General features: G+C 37.1%; 1 protein-coding gene across 2 annotated transcripts; it reads left to right on the top strand.

The window, feature by feature from the left end:
- Window positions 1-9,335: 9,335 nt before the first annotated feature.
- On the top strand, window positions 9,336-21,752 carry epha2a (eph receptor A2 a). 2 transcript variants are annotated; one of them, XM_052558293.1, is made up of 17 exons: window positions 9,336-9,527; window positions 9,642-9,709; window positions 11,074-11,737; window positions 16,530-16,685; window positions 16,792-17,124; window positions 17,348-17,475; window positions 17,773-17,950; window positions 18,108-18,210; window positions 18,427-18,482; window positions 18,972-19,097; window positions 19,296-19,481; window positions 19,572-19,633; window positions 19,720-19,929; window positions 20,100-20,249; window positions 20,489-20,682; window positions 20,787-20,942; window positions 21,062-21,752. In XM_052558293.1, the coding sequence occupies exons 1-17, from the start codon at window positions 9,443-9,445 to the stop codon at window positions 21,168-21,170; spliced, it is 2,964 nt and encodes a 987-aa protein (XP_052414253.1). In that variant the 5' UTR covers window positions 9,336-9,442; the 3' UTR covers window positions 21,171-21,752. The 2 variants fall into 2 exon arrangements, with proteins under 2 accessions (XP_052414253.1, XP_052414252.1); XM_052558292.1 differs by having other exon boundaries at window positions 9,359-9,527; window positions 19,296-19,633.
- Window positions 21,753-22,468: the final 716 nt, after the last annotated feature.

Raw genomic sequence — 22,468 nt, forward strand, 5'->3', positions numbered from 1 at the left:
TATGAAAACTGTGAGTGATTAAGCATGAACTTAAAGGAATTTATTCAGAAGCTGGATTGTAATGTTTGCTTGGCTTATTGATGGCTTTATTTCTCATCTATAACTCAGTATAAAGTAAACACCTTTTGCAAACATTTGGCTGATGATTAAAAACTAGCCTCAAACCTCACATAAAGCATATGGAACTGTCAGCACTGCAATAAGATAAACCTTTAGTCACTAAATAAACATTTCGGAAGCATTAAAAGAATTGCAACTGGATCGAAAAATTAAAAGACGGGAAAATCACTTTTTAGTGTTAGAAACTAATGTTTAGTCTACATCGATATTTTAGCCGTTTTTACAAATGTTATATTAATATTAGCTGTCTGATACATTAAATATACTGTATCCTGTTTACATGTAATTCTCGCCAATGTATCATCATTACACATCTGCATAATCACTCTGATGATTCAACACAAAAACTGTTAATATACAGTAATAGTTAATGAGTCATTTCTGTAAGTCACTGTGTCTTATAATCCACTGACATACTATACCTGGACTGATTTGGAATAATGAGTAAAAGCAAGAACCATGGTAATGCAAATGAAATCTCTAGGTAAGCATTCACCCTTAGAATCAAGGTTATGCCAACAGCCCCAGAACAAACGGACTTCAATTACGGTTAAAAGACCTGAATGAAATGAAAGGTTACACATCGTAGTCAAACAGAGAGAATCCAATATTTAAGGTGACTATCAGAGTTGAGAATTGCTGGAATCATTCTGACCTCACCTATCTTCTAGAAAACTGTCAACCAGGATGATTCTGATTTCATGATAGCTCATGATAAGCTTGTGTGAAGGCCAAAGATAACAACAGTACATGTAACCCTAAAGCACTGTTTGCACATTTGGGTGTTGCAAACTTAAACATCGAGGCACTGTGTACACTTAAAATAAATACACAAATTCCTTGAAACACTCAAGACTATAAAATAAGCATAACAGGATGCAGTCGAGTTAAATAAACAGCTGCTGCACAGAACTCATGTAATTCAGCGCACACTCGGGTCATTTCTCCTATTCATATTATCTAGTGAACAATATAAACATTTATATGAACTTATATCAAACTAAGCTTTGATCAATTCAAGCACTTAAATTATAACATTTGATTAATTATAACTGACAAGACAATTAATTACGCCCCATCAAAATCATGTCACTTAACCTCATTAAGGGCTATTTTATCCAGTAGCCTATATTATGGAGACCCAAAATCATTTATTTAAAATGTTGGAATTATTAACATTTATGCAATTAAATGTGACCATATATCGCGGATTCTGATCTTATTGAATTTTAAAACATGAAAATACACTATCAGAGGCGGACGTGAGTATACTATCTTCACGAAGCACATAAACAGACCCTGACAGCACCTGTTCTTGCCTGTTTTTATACAGTCTATGGTTATTGCCAACTGACTCAGGCAAATAAATGCTAACATTATAAATTGTACCGTACATAAAACATCTGCAGGCAGAGTGGCGCATACAAAAGGACAAAGATAGGTTTGACAGAGAGAGGCTGTGAGGACATACCTGATTCTCTGGACAGTGGTGGTGACAGCTCGAGCGGCGTGGTGACATTCTACAAACAAGCGTAGTAGAAGGTCACGTGTTCGCGCTGCTGGTTAATCTTATGGTTTTTAAGCACAAAACATTCGAGTAAAAAATAAAAAAAAATACGTTGACTGAGAACACGGGGAATCAAAAACCTGTAAAGTGATTGATGACCAATTAAAACACCTATTAATTAAATGTAAATATCATAACAGAGGGACGTACCGAGAAGGGAAGTTTAAAAGCGAGCGTGTTATGTGAAACAAACAATTAAATCAATGCCATTAAAGTCTGCGTTGAGAAGCCAGGAAGGTTATCTATGCAATGGAAACGAATCCGTTTTGATACTTTTAAGATTTGTATTGTTATTATTTAATTCACATTCTTATTATTTATTAATTAATTATCCAGAATTTAGCATCGAAAATGTAAATCCACTACTGTTTGTGTTATCCAGACTGTGTGTTGCCCAAAGGAGGGCGATATTTGCCAATAGGTGCTTAAGAAATAACTCCGTGTGTTATGCTGCAGGTAAATACAATGCCACGGGTAAATTACAAGACATTTATAAAACACAAGTCACAAACCTGCAGGTTAGGCATTCTTGCATTTGATTTCACAAAATATTGAGCAATGAGTTTTCATAAGTGTTATCTTTAAAACAATATTCTTGTCTTTCTGTACATGTATGTATTCCTCTTTTGCACATTTAGTTTAGAGAGAGAAAGAGTCTTAGGCAAAGAGTATTCAAACAAGAACCATTCATCTCAGAAAACATGTAAAGTCATCCAACCTGTTTTCAAACCTGCTAATATGCACCATTAGTAGGCTATTTTAAAAGTGCAACAACAAATCAATCAACTGTTATGAATATTTCTGATCTATATACTGTAGGCTTACTGCTTGCAAAAAATTGTCAGAGTATCCCAACATTTGTGGATGCCCGTAAAAGAGAAAGATCTTTTTTTTTTTTTTTTTATCAGATGGTGTAGTAGACGACATCTACATCCAGAGGGTAATGAGGCTATTTTAACCAGTCAAACCTTGACCCCATGATCCCTAGAAGCATAACATAGCACTTGCTAATGGTATGAGTTTGGGGTAAGGGTATTCAACCAATGGCAGATTGGGGAGCGTTTAGGAAAGCTGTTTCAAAACAGTCTATTGTTTTGAATGAATACTAGCTTACTAAATACTGCACAGTAGTAAAGTCAAGTCATGTGCAGAGCAAAATCTGAAAATCTGCATGGTGTTCTTATTATACAAACTATTGTAGACAACATTTAAAGTGGATCAATAGAGTTCATCAAAGTTATCCTAAGACAAGAACGCTTTTAGGTTTTAGGACAGCTTTGATGAAAGTTTTTGATCCAATTTCAAATGTTGACTAGTGTATATATTGCAAAAATAGTAGCATGATATGCCGAGCATATTGCAGTTCTATTAGATGATGCTAATAGCTCAAATATTATACATTTAGATTACACACACATTGGTAAAATCAAAAGCATTGTTTTGATGGTAAAGTTCTGTTGCAGGATCTTTTCCCTTATATAATATTGTCTCCTATGGCTATTATTGTCTGAACTTAATTGAAATAAAATAAACATTAACTAATTAAAATATAAAAATATAGAATAAAAAGTAATAGAAACTACACAGACATATTAAAAATAATAAAAACAGGAAAAACACACCTGAATTATAATTGAACTAAAATGAAAATGGAAAATCAATCTGAGATCATAAGGGCATGTATAAAAATATATATTTTTTTTTGGTTAAAGAGATTATAGAGTATAATGATTTTATTATACTCTACTTCTTTCCAGAATTACTAAATCAATTCACACTACCACACACAATGATATAGAGTACCATTACAAGTCTTACACTGGACAAGTGTCTGAAATATTATTATCAATAAATATATGTAATAATGTTAGAGTCATCCAAACTTTTGTCAGCCATTTGTATAGTCTTGTCATGAAGATGGTTGTATTTCCATGCCATTTCAGAACAATGAGGAGCATTGCACTGGGCTTATCAGATGCACATGTACACTCAGCTGGGACCACACTAGTGTAGGCCTCCCAGCTGGATCACCAGTTAAGCTCAAACTGAGAAGTAAACTGTAAACTAGGTGACAGGAGTTCCTGTTTGTGTGACAAGTGTCTCTGGTGTAGCAGGTTTGCAAGTGTGTGTGCATGTGTGTCATGCAGGAAAAACCAGGGAGCTCAGCTGTCGCCGTCTTAACCTGCAGCCAATTGGGCTACATGTAATTTGAGTGTGTGTGTGTGTGTGTTAGGGAGCTGGAGGTAAGGATGGCTATGGCACCAGGGGGTTCATTGTGTGTAAGATCTCCCACACTTCTTACAACCGTCCATGTTCTTCCCATCACCCCCTTCCCACTGCCACCCTGTCACTTGCCTTTCTTCCTTTAGATTCAAGTGCTTTGTTCCTCCTGAAGTTCTTTGTTCTTTCTCCGGCACAACATTCCAATCAAGCTGAGCACACAAACACATGCATATGAATGTGTGCCATCCTGTTTATTGGGCCTCTTCACCAACACACAATACATTTATCATTCCTGTGTCTAAGCACTGACTAATTTAAAGCTCTGCCTGCTACTTAAGAGCTCAATGCTGCCAGATTAAAGAGTGAATGAATGCTGTTAGTTAGGTGGTGGATCAAAGAAAAAGCATTTCTTTAGAAAAGACCTGAAATATTATGCTGATGGTGTTTATGTACTAATTGCATGGCACTTCCTCAGCATATATTTCAAAATTATAGTTCATATTATATTCCAGCATCCTACTCCCATCATAAACTGCCTACCTACCCCATGTCTGCAGGAAAGAAGGAAAACAAACAACAACAACAACAACAAAAAAAACACTCTAATGGACATTCGCATACATCTGCACTAAAGCCACTCTTGCACAACTGCACAATGGCCTGTGCACCAAAAACAAATGGACATATTCTAACCTTATATCTGCTCTGAGCCAACTCAATTGTGCACAAGAACTTTATCCTTAAACACTTACATTTCTTACATTTCTACCTCATTTAACACTTCTGCCTTGTTATATGTATTGTGTTCATCATGTTTATTGCCCATTATATTTAATGTGCTCTTATGTCTGATCCCTGTTGTTATGAAAAGGTGTGAATACCTGTTGTGTTACTGTCTTTGCACCTTGGTCCATCAGAAACAACATTTCGATCTTCTGTTATACTATGTGGAAGAATGACAATAAAGCAAAGTTAAAATTGAAAACATGGTTTTCTGGATTTTTTTTTTTTTTTAATTCAAGTATTCATTTGTTTATTTATTTATTTATTTTTGGTTCATCTGTTTTCAGAAATTCCTGACTCTGATTGGTCATGTATAATTGTATTACAGTTGAATGATCCAGGACTGTATTTCTGTTTTGTGATAGTTGTTCATGAGCCCCTTTTTGCTGAGCAGTTCACCTGCCTGCTGTTCTTCAGAAAAATCATCCTGTTCCTGCACATTCTTGAGTTTTCCAACATTTTCTGCATATTTTAACCCTTTCCAATAGTGACTTTATAATTTTGAGATCCATCTTTTCACACACACACACACACACACATATGTACGTACAACTTGTTGAAAATTAAATGCTAGCTTAGTCCAGTCTTCAGTGTCACACGATCCTTCAGAAATCATTCTAATATTTTGATTTGGTGTGTTTAAAGAAATATGTCTTATTGTCAATACTGAAAACAATTGTGCAGCTATATATATATATTTTTTTTTTTTTTTTTTGTTGAGGAATCCGTGGTAAATTTCAAGATTTCAGGAAAAATTCATGATTCTTTGATGATTAGAAAGTTTAAAAGAATAGCATTTATTTGAAATAAATCTTTTGTAACAATGTAAATGTCTTTACAGTCGCTTTTGATTAATTTAACGCATCCTTGATCTATAAAAGTATTCTTTTAATTTAACTTTTTTCTTTCTCATACATTTTTGTCATTATTTAAAACCAAGTGGATGTATGAAATCACACATTTCACACAAATATCCTAGCAGACTAAACACATTTAGTTCATCTCTCAGACATACAGTTTATGTTTGACAACCATAAAAGTATCCCAAATAATTACGGTCTTAATTTTGAGAAGTGTAGACATCGTTTTATAATTTTACAAAAGTCTCTTTTTGTGAAATAAAAACAATCATGCTTACAAAACATTCTTGCATTAGCTTAATATAAAGGAAATGCCACTTGCGTTGATATTTCATTATTCTCATGCAATTTTTAAGTACAGCTTAAGTGGCTAAATACTTTTTAGTCACTTTATATCCAAAACGACTTACTTAACAGAAATAATTTTGTTAACTTTGCATTAATAACCTGTTAACATCTCGCCATATGTCACTGGCACATATCCTGCGACAGCACTCCCTTCACCCCCAGTAAAGGGATCAGTGTAGGATCGGGAGTGTTAACAAAGCTTTTGAGGGGCAGACAGTCTCGACGCAGCCTACAATGGAAGGCCGCCTCTGTATTTGCGTTTTTTGGTGAGAGGTGGTGACGAGGGTGACAAGAGGGAGTCGAGGGGTGGAAGAGTTGAATGACCCTGCAGCAGTGGTCCCACTGCAGATCTGTGACCCTGGAGTAACGGGCCAACCTCCTGGCGTGAAGTGCTTTGTATTGGCGGCTGTGTGGAACAGGGTGGAGAGGTGAAGGGGGGTTGATGGGAGTGAAGCAGATAATTCAGGCCTCCTGCAACACACATGGCCCTTGAATGAAAAGGGAGCTCGGTATTGTGAGGGCATCTCAATGGCTCTAGCTCCTCATTTGTTGAAGACAAATGTCCCTCTGAACATAAGTGTCTTGTGCTTAAACACCAAACAGAACGAAATCATTAATCATCCATTTTGTGTGGCCGAGCACTTGCTCCAAAAATTAAGAGTCGTACTCAGCATTCATAAAAGCTGGTGTGAAAAACAAAGAATGACTTTGTTAAAGCATTAATAAATGTTCCACACATAAATACACAAGGGAATGTTATTAATAAGCAGATCACATTCAGTTTGGCCTTTGTGGCCAACTGCTTGCCATTTTTAATTGGCCTGCAGTTTTTTGGATTAGTTGATATAGGCGTTTATACTACAGTGAGCTTTGTAATGGTATTATGTACAATATACCACTACAAATGTCAGAATGCTATTTGTGACCCTGGACCACAAAGCCGGTCATAGGTAGCAAGGTTATATTTGCAGCAATAGCCAAAAACACATTGTATTGGTTAAAATTATCATATGAATCATATTAAATAAAGATCATGTTCTATGAAGATATTTATTTAAATTTCCTACTGTAAATATATTAAAATTTAATTTTTGATCAGTAATATGCATTGCTCAGAACTTGCTCAGAACATTTGGTCAGCTGTTTAGATTTTTTTTTAACCCGCAGATTCCAGCTTTTCAAATATTATCCTTTCCTAACAAACCATACATGTATAAATCTAAGTTTTGACCATTATGACTGGTTTTGTGGTGCAAGGTCACATTTGTCTAACAGAGACAATTAGCATTAATTGACAGTAACTGTATTGTATTTACTTGCATAACTAAAGTATTTTCTTAATGCATTTTAAAAAATTAATATTTAGAATAGATACCTAATAGGACCTAATAGATAACCTATAATCTAATATCTCCAGAGCTGACTGATTAAATAAAAAAAAAAAACATATTTTGTGTAAAAAAAAAAAAAAAAATTCTGAAATGTAATGTTTAAATATGCAAATGATGCCCTTTTTAATTAAACATGCACTCATTTGCATACATTTCCAAAACAAAAATCAGCACATTGGATGAAGCCAGGTCCAAAAATCTTGTTTCATTTTAGTTGATCTCAGAGTCAGTAATTTATTTTTTTTAGAGAGAGGATTTTGGTTGTTTTTACCACTCAGAAAAAAAAAACCATCTAAATAAGTAAATACATACATAAAGATGATCTTTGATCAAACACTGATGTAAAAACCTTTTTAGAAAAGAATATATATGGAAATAAAACTGTAATGTTTATATGTATGTAAGAGTGTGTTGTGTGTTGCAATTAAAATATTCAGATTCAAATTGATAAAATGCTCTAAAACAAAAACTTAAAAGTGCATTTTGGCTGTTTTCTTTCCAGTAGTCTGAGACAACATGTTATGACAAGTCAAATAGCCCCAAACATCGAAACTGACCATTACATGAAAATGCCTTTAGGTATGGTTCAGTTGGTTAGCTGTTTTAACCTGGGGCTCTGCCAGGCATGTTTGGCAGACACATCATGCGTGAACATAACCCTAAAACCAGCTGACTGAGAATATTTCTTTCTTGAATCATCTCTTAGAAAGGGCTTTGGAATGGAGGGTCTGGTTGCTCTGACAAATGTGAATTTTATACGCACCTATAGTTCTTTCTGGGTTTTTATAATTGGGATGGGCTTAATTTTGCTCTGTGGGCATACACTGAAAAACATTTGGTATTGAAACAATTTTCACTCAGGAATTGCTAGTGAATTTCAGAAATAATTAAAAAGAAACAGAAAGTAACACACTAGAAAGACTGAAACTGTATTTTCTTGTAAAATGTTTTTAATTATCCATGTTTTATTAAAATGTTTTTACAATGCATGAATACGTTGGAGACATACAGAATGCAAAACGCTTTGAAGACATTTAACTGATAGATCAGGGTTTAAGTCTAGTCTTCATATGAATGCCAGTAAAAAATTCTCTGAGTCTTGATTTTTTTCAGAGCCCTGCCACATAAATCCCAGCTTGAGTTTGTCTAGAATTAAAGCTGAGGTCTCTCATTCATTCTGTCTAATGAATATTTATAGCTGCTCTCACAATGCAGGCAGCCTCCAAAGCTCTTGAGAAGAAGTCAGCTTGTGTTTGACTCTCAGGTCAAGGAACTCTGACAGACTGCTGCACAAAGAAGACTTGACTCAAGCATTCCTTTGCGTTGCCTGGCGATGCTTTTGTTTGTCCTATTTCGCTGTCTACATATTCATACTCCTTCAACTCATTAGCAGTTATTCATTCATTGAGGCAAGCCCACTTGACCCCTTCTCTGACTTGTCATGGGAATAAAATAGCAATGGTTGGTTTGCCAAATATATTAAGCCCTATAACACTTCAACCTATAGCTTTATTTTCAGTTAATGCTTTAAAAAAATTTACTTTACCCTGTGCTGAAATAAATCTTTACAAATCCACAAAAGCATTATATAAAACTCTATCCGGACAAATGCAACTAGAATAGTGTATTTTCAATATATATGTATCTATAACCTCTTTTAGTGATATGTAATATAAAACTTGTGAACATTTTAAAATAGTTTTCAGTCACTGTTAATAATCCATTACTAACATTTTTTATTTATATTTTATTATCGTTTAAGCCTATTGAAATTCCTGGTGAACCGCACAAAAACATGAAACTAATTGCAGTCTGCAAAAGAAATACCTGAATATTAGCTTCAAAGGAGAGGGATACTAAAAGCCCTCTCTTTGAACTGATACCGTACCCAATCGTCTAAAATTACTATTGTGCAAATGAACGTGGGCAAACATCCGAAGCTCATTGAACAGGTGTGGGGGCCGTCACTCAAAGCACTCACGCGTCCCAGGACCCGCCCACCAGCGCCATATATGGAGCGCATTCCAAGGGGAGGAGTCACCTGACTTCCCATATCCATGAATGAAGCCTCAACTCCTCATCAGTAAGTTCCTTCATGCCGGAGTCGGAGTAGTTTCGCATGGACCAAAAAGTTTATTTTGACACAAGCAATGGATTACAGACACACTCAGTTTCATTTCTTATTCTTGTATTTATTTGTTAACAACGGATTTATTGGGATCCAGTCAAAAGAACGTAAGTACAGAGCGAGATGTTTTGTACAAGTTTCTATTTATATTTACTTTATATTTTTAAGTAAATGACTTATGTATTTTCTTTAACTGTAACACAATATTATATGATTTTTAGATGTGCTACTTGATATGAAGTCTGCTGGAAGTGAATTAGGTTGGTTAACCTGGCCGAATGAAGAAGGGGTGAGTCTTATTCATTTATCTGTTCCCTGTACATTCACCATACCCAACATAAAAATCCATGAATCCCTTGAGTCCAGTTTCACTGAGTACATCTTAAAAGGGTTACATGGATGCATGAGTCAGTGTCATTTCGTGCAGTAAAACAGCAGTCAAAATGAGTCATATCCTCAAAACCATTAAAAAGCTTTTCCTGCTATTAAAGTTGACACCAAAGTAATCAGTAGTTTTTTTTAAACATCCAAACATATCATATAGTGTATTGTTTCCAGTAATGCTTGTTTTGTCTTTTTTATTATTTATTTTTTAGTATTATTTAATATTTAATGTACAGCAGCTCCAGAAAGCATTTGGACACCTAAACCAAATAGCAATGTCATTGGATTAGAAAACAATGTAACAGCTTAAGTGGCTTTAAGTTTTTTTTTTTTTTTGCCAGATGCCACAAGTAGCCTATTTAAACAAAACTATATATATATATATATATATATATATATATATATATATATATATATATATATATATATATATATATAGTGATTGTTAATATAACTCATAAGTGTATAGTTAATTCTAAAAAATGTCAGACCAGTTGTTTGCAGATGCCTCCTCTTCAATAGATTTAGCTGTTTAATGCAATGAACATTATATATTTTTATGTGTACCATATTTGTTTTGCACCAGAGTGTCTAAATATTTCATTTCTGAGGAGGAAAAAGTTCTGGTTATAGGCTTAAGAGTTCACAACCCACTTTTTTTCTTTTAAGATTTGATATATAAGAATTCACTGTGAATTCCTCTTCAGCCACACAAAGACCTCTCAAGAGATGTACCGCGAGGGTTCCACCACTTCCCCTGACCAAGCGTGCTCACACGCTAAAGTGTTTAAATAGTCTTTTCGAAGCTAGTCCTGTCATCTTCATTCCCTGATGTCGGGAAGGCTTCTTATCAGCTCTACTGCTGGATCCACAAAACCCTTTGAGGTCACGCTTATTTTGCCAGCTATTTCAATACTTTTTGAAGAGTCAAGTCAAAAGGGAGTTGTATCAAGGCAGAGCGTGGTGGGAAAGAGGAGAGCAAAGGGCTACTTTTGTCTCCCACACTCTTTTAATGAGAAAATTTTACAAAGGAGTGATTCCCACATTCAGAATATCGTGTTTTAGTATAAAATTTGGAATGGCGGATATTGGGATATTTCAGTTATTTGTTGAGAATTACGTCAAGCCTGACTTAACCGGTGGTATGAGTTTGAGACGAGACTGAAACCAATCCTTAATTTTGTAATGCAGAAATAAAATGCTTCACTTTAAAAAAAAAAAAAAAAAGTCAAATTTGTTTAACATTTTCTCTTTTTCCATCTTTCTTAGTGGGAAGTTGTCCAGACAGTCGTGAACGGCTCTCTTCTTTACACCTACAGTGTGTGCAATGTTGCCAGTGACACAGAACAAGACAACTGGGTTCGTACGACCTTTATCCAGCGCAGGCCAGACGTCTCTCGTGTATCCGTAGAGCTCCGCTTTATAGTACGGGACTGCAACTCGTTTGGTGGCTCGTCACCTTCCTGCCGCGAGACTTTTGGCCTCTATCTGAGCGAGACGGACACAGATGTTGGCACAAATTTCCGCAAGAGCCAGTTTCGAAAGATAGCCACAGTAGCCCCAGACGAGGTAACAGCAAATCGTGGAGGGGGCCGAGCTGATTTGCGAGTGAACATTGAGACAAAGAGCATCGGGCCACTCTCCAGAAGGGGCTTCTATCTTGCCTTCCAGGATATAGGGGCCTGTGTTGCTCTCCTGGGGCTGAGGGTGTTCTACACCACCTGTCCAGCCACGATGAGAAGTCTGGCCGCCTTTCCTGAGCAGGTGGCATCAGGAGCACTGGCGGAGGTGGAGGGCACCTGTGTGAAGGACGCAGTGGTGGTTGGAGAAGCTGCTCCTCGGATGTACTGCACTGCTGAGGGAGAGTGGGTCGTTCCTGTGGGCCAGTGTCTCTGCCGAGCGGGATACCAAGCTGTTGGAGATGCTTGCAAAGGTGAGTTTTGATGTTTATTGTTTAGTAGGGTTCTGTGCTTCAGTGATATGTTGAACTTATGCTTATTTAACAGTGGTTAATTGATATGGGTTTTTACTTAAAGGGATAGTTCACTCAAAAATAAATTATTTCCTTAATTACTCAACCTCTGGTCATTCCAAACCCGTAAGGCCTTCGTTAATCTTTGGAACACAAATTAAGATATTTTTTATGAAATCCAAGAGCTTTGTGAACCTGCACAGACAGGAACGCAACTGATATGTTCAAGGCCCAGAAACGTTGTAAGAACATATTTAAAATATTCCATGTGACATCAGTGGTTCAATCGCAGTTTTACGAAGCTACAAGAATATTTTTTTTATGCACAAAGAAAACAATAATAACAATTTCTTCTCTTCCCTGTCACTCTTCGAGGAATAGAGTTATTTTAGTTTTCTTTGCACACATGAAATATTCTTGTAGCTTCATAAAATTACGATTGAATTTCTGATGTCACTATTTTCAAGATGTCCTTAAAATGTTTTTGGGCCTTGAAAGTTGTAGTTCTGTTGCTGTCTGTGCAGGGTCTGAAAGCTCTCAGATTTCATCAAACAATAAATTTGTTATCCAAAAATCAACAAATGTCTTATGGATTTTGGAATGACAGTTGGAAGTATTTTTATTTTTTATTTTTGGGTGAACTATCCCTTTAAAGGCCAATTGGTTGCCAATATTGAATATACAATCAGATTGTCATTATCTCAAAAGTGGTTAGATAGAAGTATTTAAATGTAGATTGACACAAAAGGATTCGGTCCGTCGCTGTAACATACTTTACACTATTTCATTGCTTGAGCCAATGACTCTGCACAAGTTGAATACAGTTTGGGAACAACTGCAGGTCTTTGTGGGTGGGCAGATGGTAAGTGTGTTGTCGGGTGAGGGTGTGCTCTGGGAAGCTCGCAAGATTTTTGTGGTTGCCACAGAGCTGTCTGAGAAGTTTGTGAGAGGCTAGAAATATGACTCAAGTCAAATGGAATGTCAGCCGTCGCCACACCCTTTCACCTGCTGGTGTATTATTTCTACATGTGTGCTTAGCGCTTTGGGAAGGAAGTGTGAAGATACCAGGGTACTATTGTTAAGGAGTGTATGTACATAGTTACAGTGGTATGATTTGCATTCATAGGTTTATAACCTTTTGACTTTCTCTAATATCTCGCATTTGAAAAGAGCTTAAATAACGTGTTTGGGTGAAAGGGTTAGTCTTCAATAATGAGCTATAATGCTAATAATTTGATTAGATAATAAGATCTGCAAACAAAGAACTAATTTGACTTTTTATCAGCCAGTGACTTAACCAACTGGTCCCAATGTGTTTCTTTTAGTGGATATATGAAGGCATTTCCCCTCAAGTTTGGTTCAGGGTGTTATCTAACATAGCTACATTCATAAATTAAGTGCATATTAAGTAGTGATCCACTATAACAAGTTCTGACAAAAAAGGATTATTTTTAAGTTTTGTTTTAAGGTTTTCCCAACTAGTTTCCAAGGAATTCCCCCAAGGTCATATTACACTTTTCCCATACCCTCCACCAGCTGATATGACTCAATGGGCAGAGCTACCATTATACCTGTGTTACATTGTATGTGTAAGTGTGTTACCATGACTACATCTCACCACAGATTACAGAGAAGGTTTGGCATGCCCAAGGTCTGTCAAGGGTAGTCATCATATAATTAAAGGTTGGGCTGGACTTCTCTGGACACCTTTTGTATTTGTGGGAAAATGTGGTTTTGAGTAGACAAGCTATTTATACATTACTGTAAAACATAAAACCAAAGGAATTATAATCTATCCACTGGTAAACACATTGCAGACCAATTGCAGGGCATGTTTGTTGAACGTGCTGTAAAAAAAATGATATCACTGGAAAAAGTTTTCAGAGAGCCATGTAGGAAGAGCAATCTCAGGAAAGCATGTTTTAAAGACCTTGCCCTTTGGCAGCCGTACAGGAACCTGCACCTGAAACGGATGCTAAAAAAAAACTGAATATCTGAAGGCATTCAGGGTTATTGGGAAACGGGCAGATTCCACACATTTCCTTCATAATGTAGTTTCTAGGAGACATGCTTAATGTTTTGATACCCTTGGACGAAGTGTGATGAATGATAACCCAATGAAATTGCTCATGGGGAGATGTAATGGAGACTGGTATCTTGTTGACTTTGTGATGACATGTTTCAGGAATGAGGAGTACATGTTCAGACATCCCAACTGTTCTTTCAGTTCCGATTCTGACAAAGCCTTTTTTCTTCTTTTGTTAATGATTGTTTTACACTGTAATTTGTTCATCAACCCACAACGGTAGTAATTACCAACCTTTCCCCATATCTCTTGAGTTAACTTGGTTTGGAGTTTTCTCCACAGAGTGAAAAGATGTCTCAAAGCATTCAATGTAAAAGAGGGTTCTTAACCCCAAACAACCGTCGAAACAATGAAGTTGGTGTTGTCATTGTTTTCATGGGAGTTTTACGAGTGGTTTTCTATATGACTGCTGTTCTGTTCAGCTTATCGCCACCTGCCAGTTCTTGTTGAGGACAATTGTGGTTGGTTGCCGGGCTGGTATTGGGGGGAAGGGGTCTCGTTTGAATGGTTAGCCAGAGAAATGTGGAATTGAGAAGTTTTAGGGGAGATCACAAGTGTTCCACTGTTTGTGAATTTGATACCAGACTACCAAAGATGTTGAATAGTAGCGGACTATAATGGCATGTTTTATTTCTATAATGTTATATAAGAGTGTATGGTTATTTGCATTGTCACATAAAGTGGCCATAATCATTTTTAAAATTAGCTCAAGTTTAATAGATGTTTAATCCAGTTTAATTAGAAGGTGGGAACTTTAAGTAGTTCTGTAGTAGTTCAGTGCTGCTAATTATACCTAAAGAGCTGTGTGGTCTATAGTTTACATTACATTAATAAAAGTATAAATGTTATATCATTAACATATTATTTTAGTTTTTTACTTTTAATTTTTTTGTTTAGCAGTATTGGCCAATTTTGCATATTTAACTGTGCTTTCTCATGTTCCTTGTTTTGACATGTAGATGAGTGTGTGTTTAAGGTGAACTAAGGTTTAAGGTTAAAACTCAAAATGAACATCTAATGTTAATATTGTACGTTTAATGTTGTGATTCCTAAATTCACTTTTTTTTATTTATTCAAATTGGTAATTAAAATTCCATTTTATTTATAGGCCATATAATGAAAAAAATATTGTTTAGGAAAACATTTCTTGACATTAAACCATTTGTTTTCTTTAAAAGCCACTGGATCGCTCTCGCACGTTGTTGAGGACTACCGTCGGCGAAACTGCTATTCTAACTGTTGACCTTTCTACCCAAAGGGCATTTACTATTCCTTTTGTGTATTGTGTTGATCAGCCATAGACTTGGAGACTTTTCAGCCCTGCCAGTCATTTGTGTCATGCATATTTAAGTGGTTGTGGTAACATCAACGTGGCACAAGTATGCAAAAGGGCCTTAGTCACTTTTCCTCACATACTGTTTCTGATGGCTCCTTGACTGTCCACCAACACAACATTGCCATAAATGGTTTCTTAGTGAAATCGGTCCTCCTGACTCGTCAGTGTTGCCATGAGCAACTCGCACATTACAAAGCACTTTCTAAACTTATTTCACACCAAGTTCCCATGGAAACAGCATTAACATATTGAATCAGACTTATTACTCATGGCTGACACGCATCTTTGCATTTGGGGAAATTTAGATTCATTCAGACCGATTTCACGTTTGCCATTCTCAGTAGACCCAAACATGAAGATTAGAGCAATAGAGTGGGAGTTTCCCGCTCTTGTTCTGGGTTCAAATAAAATGCACAAAGAAGGGCTGATTTTCTTATGCACCCCCCCCCCCCCCCCATAGACATCCACCTTTATATATAGAGCAAATACACAAACCCAATGTAAAATCCCAGCGGGAGAACTTATGTCAGCAATCCTTACGCACCCATTCATGCTCACACTCGCACAACACCCCCCACCGGTCGTCAATCTGAAACTCTGCCCTTTGTTTGAGGTGAGCACTGAGAGACGGGCCCCAGGGGGGACAAATTTCCCTCAAAGGAAGTTCCTCAGCTCTGTGGAATCTATATTCACAGTGATTTTGCAAGCTAGTGAGTTTCTCATGCCCATTAAAAGTACACCTATCAGAACCGGCCTCTTCTTAAATCCGTGCATGTGATTCTGAATCATTGCTCTCGGCTGCCTTTGTTAATAGTTGTTATCAACCCCGACCTCCATTCTTTGTGTCCGGAGTTTCTTCCCTTTGTGTTTGTTATAACATGTCCTCATCCTTCGGCAGAGGAAGGAAAGGAGGAGGAGAGGAGACCAGAGGGCTTATATTGATGCTTGCAGTTCCGACATCCTGTTTTGTCCAACGGACATCCAGATGTGCTTCATTTGCATTTTTCAAATCTCTTTCTTTCAGTATTTTGCCACTAAAATTGACAAGTGCAGATATAATTAGTCATAAAGGGATTACACAGAACTTGGTGACCAGTTTGACTAGTTTTATTTAAAAGCATCTTCCGGTTGCATTGTGAATCAGTTTTTTGGTTTGAATGCCTGTTGTATGTTACCTGTTGGTTGCACCATCTTGATTGGCTTGATTTGTGTGCAGTTGAGATTTATGCCAAAAAGTTTGGCTAAAAATAAAGAAACTGCGATGTGAATCTATGTCCTTTTAGTTGATAAATGTCACATGTTCACCTGTTTATTTTCTGTCTTTTTCAAAGCTTGTGAACCGGGTTACTACAAGAGTACTGATTCAAGCCAGCCATGTGAAGTGTGTCCAGAAAACACCAAGCGCTCAGGTCATGGATCACTGTTGTGCTCCTGCATGGAGGGCTTCTTCCGGGCCCCTATGGACCCTAACTCTGCTCCTTGCTCTGGTAAGTGTGAATTATTTTTTTTTGCTCCTCTATAAAGTTTTTTGATCTTAAGAAACCATATTTTTAATCTAGTTTCTAAACATACCATGTTTTGCTTTTTTTCTAGCTCTGCCTAGCCCTCCACAAAACCTGGTATACACGCCTCTCCTGACTGCGGGGAGTTTGCAGCTGACTTGGCACCCACCGGCAGACACTGGCGGCAGAAGCGATATCACATATAGTGTGGTGTGCGAGCGCTGTGAGGGTGGTCTGTGTTCGCTGTGTGGTGGGAGGGTGCGATTTGAGCCTGCGCAGACGGCCTTGAAAGACCCCGAGGTTGTGGTTAGCGAGCTGGAGCCTCATGTGAACTACACATTTACAGTCGAGGCCCAAAATGGCGTGTCCCAGTTCAGTCGAAAGAGAGCCACGGACAGCATTACAGCAGTGCTTCACTTCACAGGTTAGATATTATGAATTTAAGTTTAAATTGCACTATGAGGGACAAGCAATAATTCTGTCCACCGTGGTAGTGAAAATGAAGCAAAAATCCCATCCATTTGCACTCAATGTATAGTGTGTTAAACTTAATGTTAAACTCGATAAGATTAACATGAAGATACACTGAGAACATTGAGACATTGATGGTCAGCTAATATACTGAGGAATTGTGTATTTTTATTTAGATGGCCCAAGGGTGCTGTACTTGAGAGTTGAAGATCGGACCACCAGCAGTCTGACTCTATCCTGGGTTGTGGACCACCATGTGCAGAATAACAACTCCCCCCGCTATGAGCTCATGTACCGCAAGAAGGTGACTATCTTAAGTTATCTTGTTTTTATATGAATATCATAGAGACTTGAGTGTTGGAACTGTAGACAACCACCTAGAACAAATTGGCAACAACTTAACAATGCTCTAGTAATACAGAACACCTCAGCAACAGCATAGCAAAGCCTTGATATTATGAAACCTTAGCCATTTCTTCAGAAAATATAGTTGACTTTAAGTTTGAAATGCTTTCTTCTTCTCTCTCCATGGCCTTTCCATGATTTTTGCCATTACCATTTGGGAATAAACATTCAGTTTCCTCTCTTCATTGTTTCAAAGGAGGATCCTGGAGAGTTGGATGTCACCACCTACACCGTTCTGGTTTTGGAGAAGAACTCTGTGCAGATTAATGACCTCTTACCAGGAACAAAGTATGTGTTCCGCGTTCACACCCTGACAGCGGAAGGCCATCCCAGCAGCCACAACGCCGAGCTTGAATTTGAGACGTTGGCTCTCGGTGAGTGCGTGCGAATGCGCGAGTGGGCGTTTCGTTTAAGTCTTTCAATGCTTTCGTTCTAAAAGTGCGTCACTTAGATGCGTTTGTGATAGGCTGTGGGTGGTGTGCCAATGTTTGTCGGTATGACAAGATAACTTTTTTTTTCTATTTTCAACAGCGGAATCTCAGACACAGAATAGTTCCATGGTTGTCATGGGAGCAGTTGCTGGGGGCGGAGTCATGTTGCTGATTGTGGTGGTTATTTTGCTCCTTCACAAAAGGTTAGAGGACATTTCTTTGGTCTCACTTTTTTCCGTTCTATTCTCTTCTTTATCTCTTTTCCAACCACAGAGCAGGATTTCCCAAGTTTGGCTTTTTTTGCTTCACCCACACTGTTTACATTCCAGCTTTGATGCGCAATCATTCTCATTTAAGATATCATCAAGATAGGAGCTTAAATTAACTCACTAATGTGATGTTGAATGGTCTTTCATCAGGAGGCTCAATTCCCATGTCCGACGGAGGGTAGATGGAAATTACTTTTCATGTCCAGGTAAGAAATGAATTGAATCCCTTTCGCATTCACGTGTTTGGCGTTAAGACATGTCATGTTTGATGCTATCAGCAATAGCTTTGCACGAAAATTCCTATATATATATATATATATATATATTAATCTTCAAAGCTGGTGGGCATCATGTAATCTAACTCAGATGTGCTAAAACGCTAGTCACATTTAAATCTAGACTCAAAACGCATTTTTTTTAGCTGTGCATTTATTGAATGAGCACTGTGCAATGTCCGAATTGATTGCACTATATTTTCACCGTTTTATTTTAATTTTAATTTTTTATGTAAAATCATTTTCTAACTGTTTTTAAATGTTTTAATCATTTTAAAAGTTTAAAAATTAAAAATTATTTTTCTTCATGATTATTTTACTTTCTTTTATGTAAAGCACTTTGAATTACCATTGTGTACGAAATGTGCTATATAAATAAACTTGCCTTGCCTTGCCTAACTCTAACTATTTATTTTACAGAAAAACTCCTGCCTTTGAAGACCTACATTGATCCCCATACATATGAAGACCCCTGTTCGGCTGTCCTCAAGTTTGCCAGTGAAATTCATCCTAGTCATTTCACCAAGCAGAAAGTTATTGGTGCAGGTCAGAGTTATTTTATTATTAATTATATTATTTGAATTTTTTTATTTTTTTATTTCACTTAGTTATAGTTTCAGTTTTTAGTTAACATTTAACAGCTCTGGTGCAGGTATTTTACAAATAGTCACTTGCCATGTTTTACCACTTAAAGTGTCTTTTCTGCATCTTAATTAACACATGTGTTTCCATACTGTTCTACAGGAGAATTTGGTGAGGTGTACCGTGGTTCTCTGAAGATACCGGGGCGCTGTGAAGTCGCAGTAGCGATAAAGACCCTGAAGCCAGGCTACACTGAGAAGCAAAGGCAGGACTTCCTTAGTGAAGCCAGTATTATGGGCCAGTTTTCCCATAAGAATATTATCCGTCTGGAGGGTGTTGTCACTAAATGTAAGAATCATAGTTTCCAGTACTTAAGAATACCATTCCACAAAACAGTACATGTTTTAACAGGATCTTTTCTTCAACCTATTATTTCAGTCAAAGACGCCATGATTATCACCGAGTACATGGAGAATGGAGCTCTAGATCAGTATTTAAGGGTATGTTTCTGTCAGCCAATGTTAATGTTTAATACCTTTGCTAAGATCGAGCAGAATCACTAATCTCTTTCTTTTTTGCTCCACAGGACCATGATGGGGACTTTTCCTCATACCAGCTTGTGGGAATGCTCAATGGCATAGCAGCAGGAATGAAGTACCTCTCAGACATGAATTACGTCCATCGGGACCTCGCGGCTCGCAATGTCCTGGTCAACGGCAACTTGGAGTGTAAAGTCTCCGATTTCGGCCTGTCACGAGTGTTGGAGGACTACCCTGAGGGAACCTACACGACTACTGTAAGTTATATGAATGCATAGAATCATGATGAAATAATTATATAAACTCATTAAAACATTATCTTCATGATTTTGAAAATGAATATTTCCTTTTTGTTTTCATCTTAAAAGATCTAATATAGATACTTTTGATATAAAATTCAACATGCAAAATACTCTTACACTTTTAGGGAGGAAAGATTCCTATTCGTTGGACAGCGCCCGAGGCAATAGCATACAGGAAGTTCACTTCAGCCAGTGACGTGTGGAGTTTTGGCATAGTCATGTGGGAAGTGATGTCATTTGGAGAAAGACCCTACTGGGAAATGAGCAACCATGAGGTATGGGAAATGTCTTTTATTGATTTTTGCTAATTTCTCATACTTTAGGAGTTGGACCTAATTTGGGTGATCACAAAATGACCATTTCTATGGATTATTTACATTAATTTGTTGGCTTTTTTCACTTGGGCCAGATAATAACCACATAGCAATGCCTTAGCAATATCCTAAAAATCAATTAAGTTTTTAGTCCTCTATTAACATGAGTTTGACCTTGTTCTTTGAATATTTGATCAAAGGTGATGAAATCCATAAACGAAGGCTTCAGATTGCCGGCACCGATGGGCTGCCCGTCTGCGGTCAATCAGCTCATGCTGCAGTGCTGGATGCAGGACCGCTCCAAACGGCCACGATTTGTAGATATCGTCAACTTGCTCGAGAAGCTTCTTCGCAACCCAGAGTCGCTCTCTGCCATTGCCAGTGTCGACCCACGGTAGGAAACGGTTAACTGTTGATCGTAACTGCCATTTCAGTTATAATGAAGAAATCTACAAGGCTTTATATATATTGAGACTTTTTTAATTGCCCCCCACACAGTGTCTCTATTCGTCTACCCAGCACAAGTGGTAGTGATGGCGCCCCCTTCAGGTCAGTGGATGAATGGCTGGAATCCATCAAGATGGCCCAGTACAGAGAAACCTTTGCCCTGGCTGGAATTAAAACGATGGAACAGGTGCTACGCTTGAAAATTGAGTAAGTATGCCTACTTGCATGCATAAAAGAATCACAAAGGGAACGAGTTACAAGAGGTTATAACTTAGTGAAATTCAACGTCCTTATCTAACCTGTTCTCTATTTTCTTTTTCAATAAGGGACATTAGTAACATTGGAGTACGCCTACCAGGTCATCAGAAGAGAATAGCCTACAGCATTCTAGGCCTGGAAGACCCGTCGGCGACTCTGGATCTGTATGCAGTGTGAAAGATGTTGTTGAGCGAAGCAGCACTGTTCTGGACTGGACTTTAAAAAGCTGGCTGAATAAAGACCAGAATGCCCTCCTCAAATGAAACGGACTTCCTTCGGGAATATAATCACTTTACTGTTTGTTTTGTTTTATAGCTTTTTATATAATATTTTTACATGTCAGATGGACCCTTATGCTCTTTGTGATTCTGTTTTAACTTAAGCCATATTAAGCGCACGGTGGACATATGATGGTCTGTTTTGAAATATTGTAACCACTGCCTCAGGTCTGATGATTAGGGTACAATCAAGGGTACAATGATAGTAACCTTTTATTACTGTAGTGCCCATACTATTCCACATTTAAACAGAGTTGCCAAATGTGAGGGGTTGAAGTCTGAAATAAGGTTGTACAATTACAAATGTAAAAAGTAGTAAATGTTATATGTTGTTAAACTGTTGACAGACATCCTCCTGTTTTCAATGTTTACACGTCTTATTTCAGCTCTTTTTATTTAATATTTATATTTTTTTATTTATTGTCTGTGTTTGTAAAGAAAATAATGTACTGTATAGTATTAAAATATTCTGTAAGTCTCATCCTAAGTCATTTCTTTTACCACCATGCCCTTCACACAGACTTCATGCACTAACATGCCCATAATTAGTTTTGGATAATCTTGAGGAAGACTCTATCCGGTAGTCTGTAAGCTCTAAATCTCTCCACAAATGCAGTTTGGAAAAGCCATGCACTGCAGTGGAGACAAAGTGTCTGTAATAGTCCTTACTCACTTTGGTCCTTCACTGATGAATGTTTGCGAAGACTAATGAATCATAATAATCATGAATTAGCTACTTTTTTAGATCAAGAGGTCCAAGCAGTGGCAGAATGAAAATGTTTGATGAATGAATGTTGACTGTGGACTTGGGTGTGTTTAATACAAAAGCAGAAATAATTTAAGCTCTTAATTGTGCAAAAGCTTGTCTTTTTGGGTCTCATGTGGGTCAGGCTCATTTTTCTATACACTTGGTGTGACTAATATAAAGAGGACACCTTAAAGCAAAATGTAAAGACTTATTACATTATTTACGATTTCGATTCATTGTGATTTAGATAAAATTACATCCAAAATAATAGTCAACAGAGCTGCATTTTAAACATTTCATATAATCTTTTGTTGATTATGAGTTAAAAAAAAACAAAAAACAAAAAAACAATAGTTCTGTTATGTTAGGTAATAGATACAGAATTGCCTAATAGAGAGACAGCCTTAACTATTAAGCAAATGTAAAATAAAAGGCTAAATGTTTAAAAG

The sequence above is a fragment of the Carassius gibelio genome, chromosome B6 (assembly GCF_023724105.1).
Source record: "Carassius gibelio isolate Cgi1373 ecotype wild population from Czech Republic chromosome B6, carGib1.2-hapl.c, whole genome shotgun sequence".
Taxonomy (NCBI): domain Eukaryota; kingdom Metazoa; phylum Chordata; class Actinopteri; order Cypriniformes; family Cyprinidae; genus Carassius; species Carassius gibelio.

Excerpts from the sequence above, each read along its gene's own strand:
- epha2a (XM_052558292.1), top strand. The coding sequence starts at position 9,443 with ATGGATTACAGACACACTCAGTTTCATTTCTTATTCTTGTATTTATTT. Across the intron at positions 18,211-18,426 it reads ATTTTGCTCCTTCACAAAAG|GAGGCTCAATTCCCATGTCC; the intron begins GTTAGAGGACAT and ends GTCTTTCATCAG. Across the intron at positions 20,683-20,786 it reads ATTGCCAGTGTCGACCCACG|TGTCTCTATTCGTCTACCCA; the intron begins GTAGGAAACGGT and ends CCCCCCACACAG.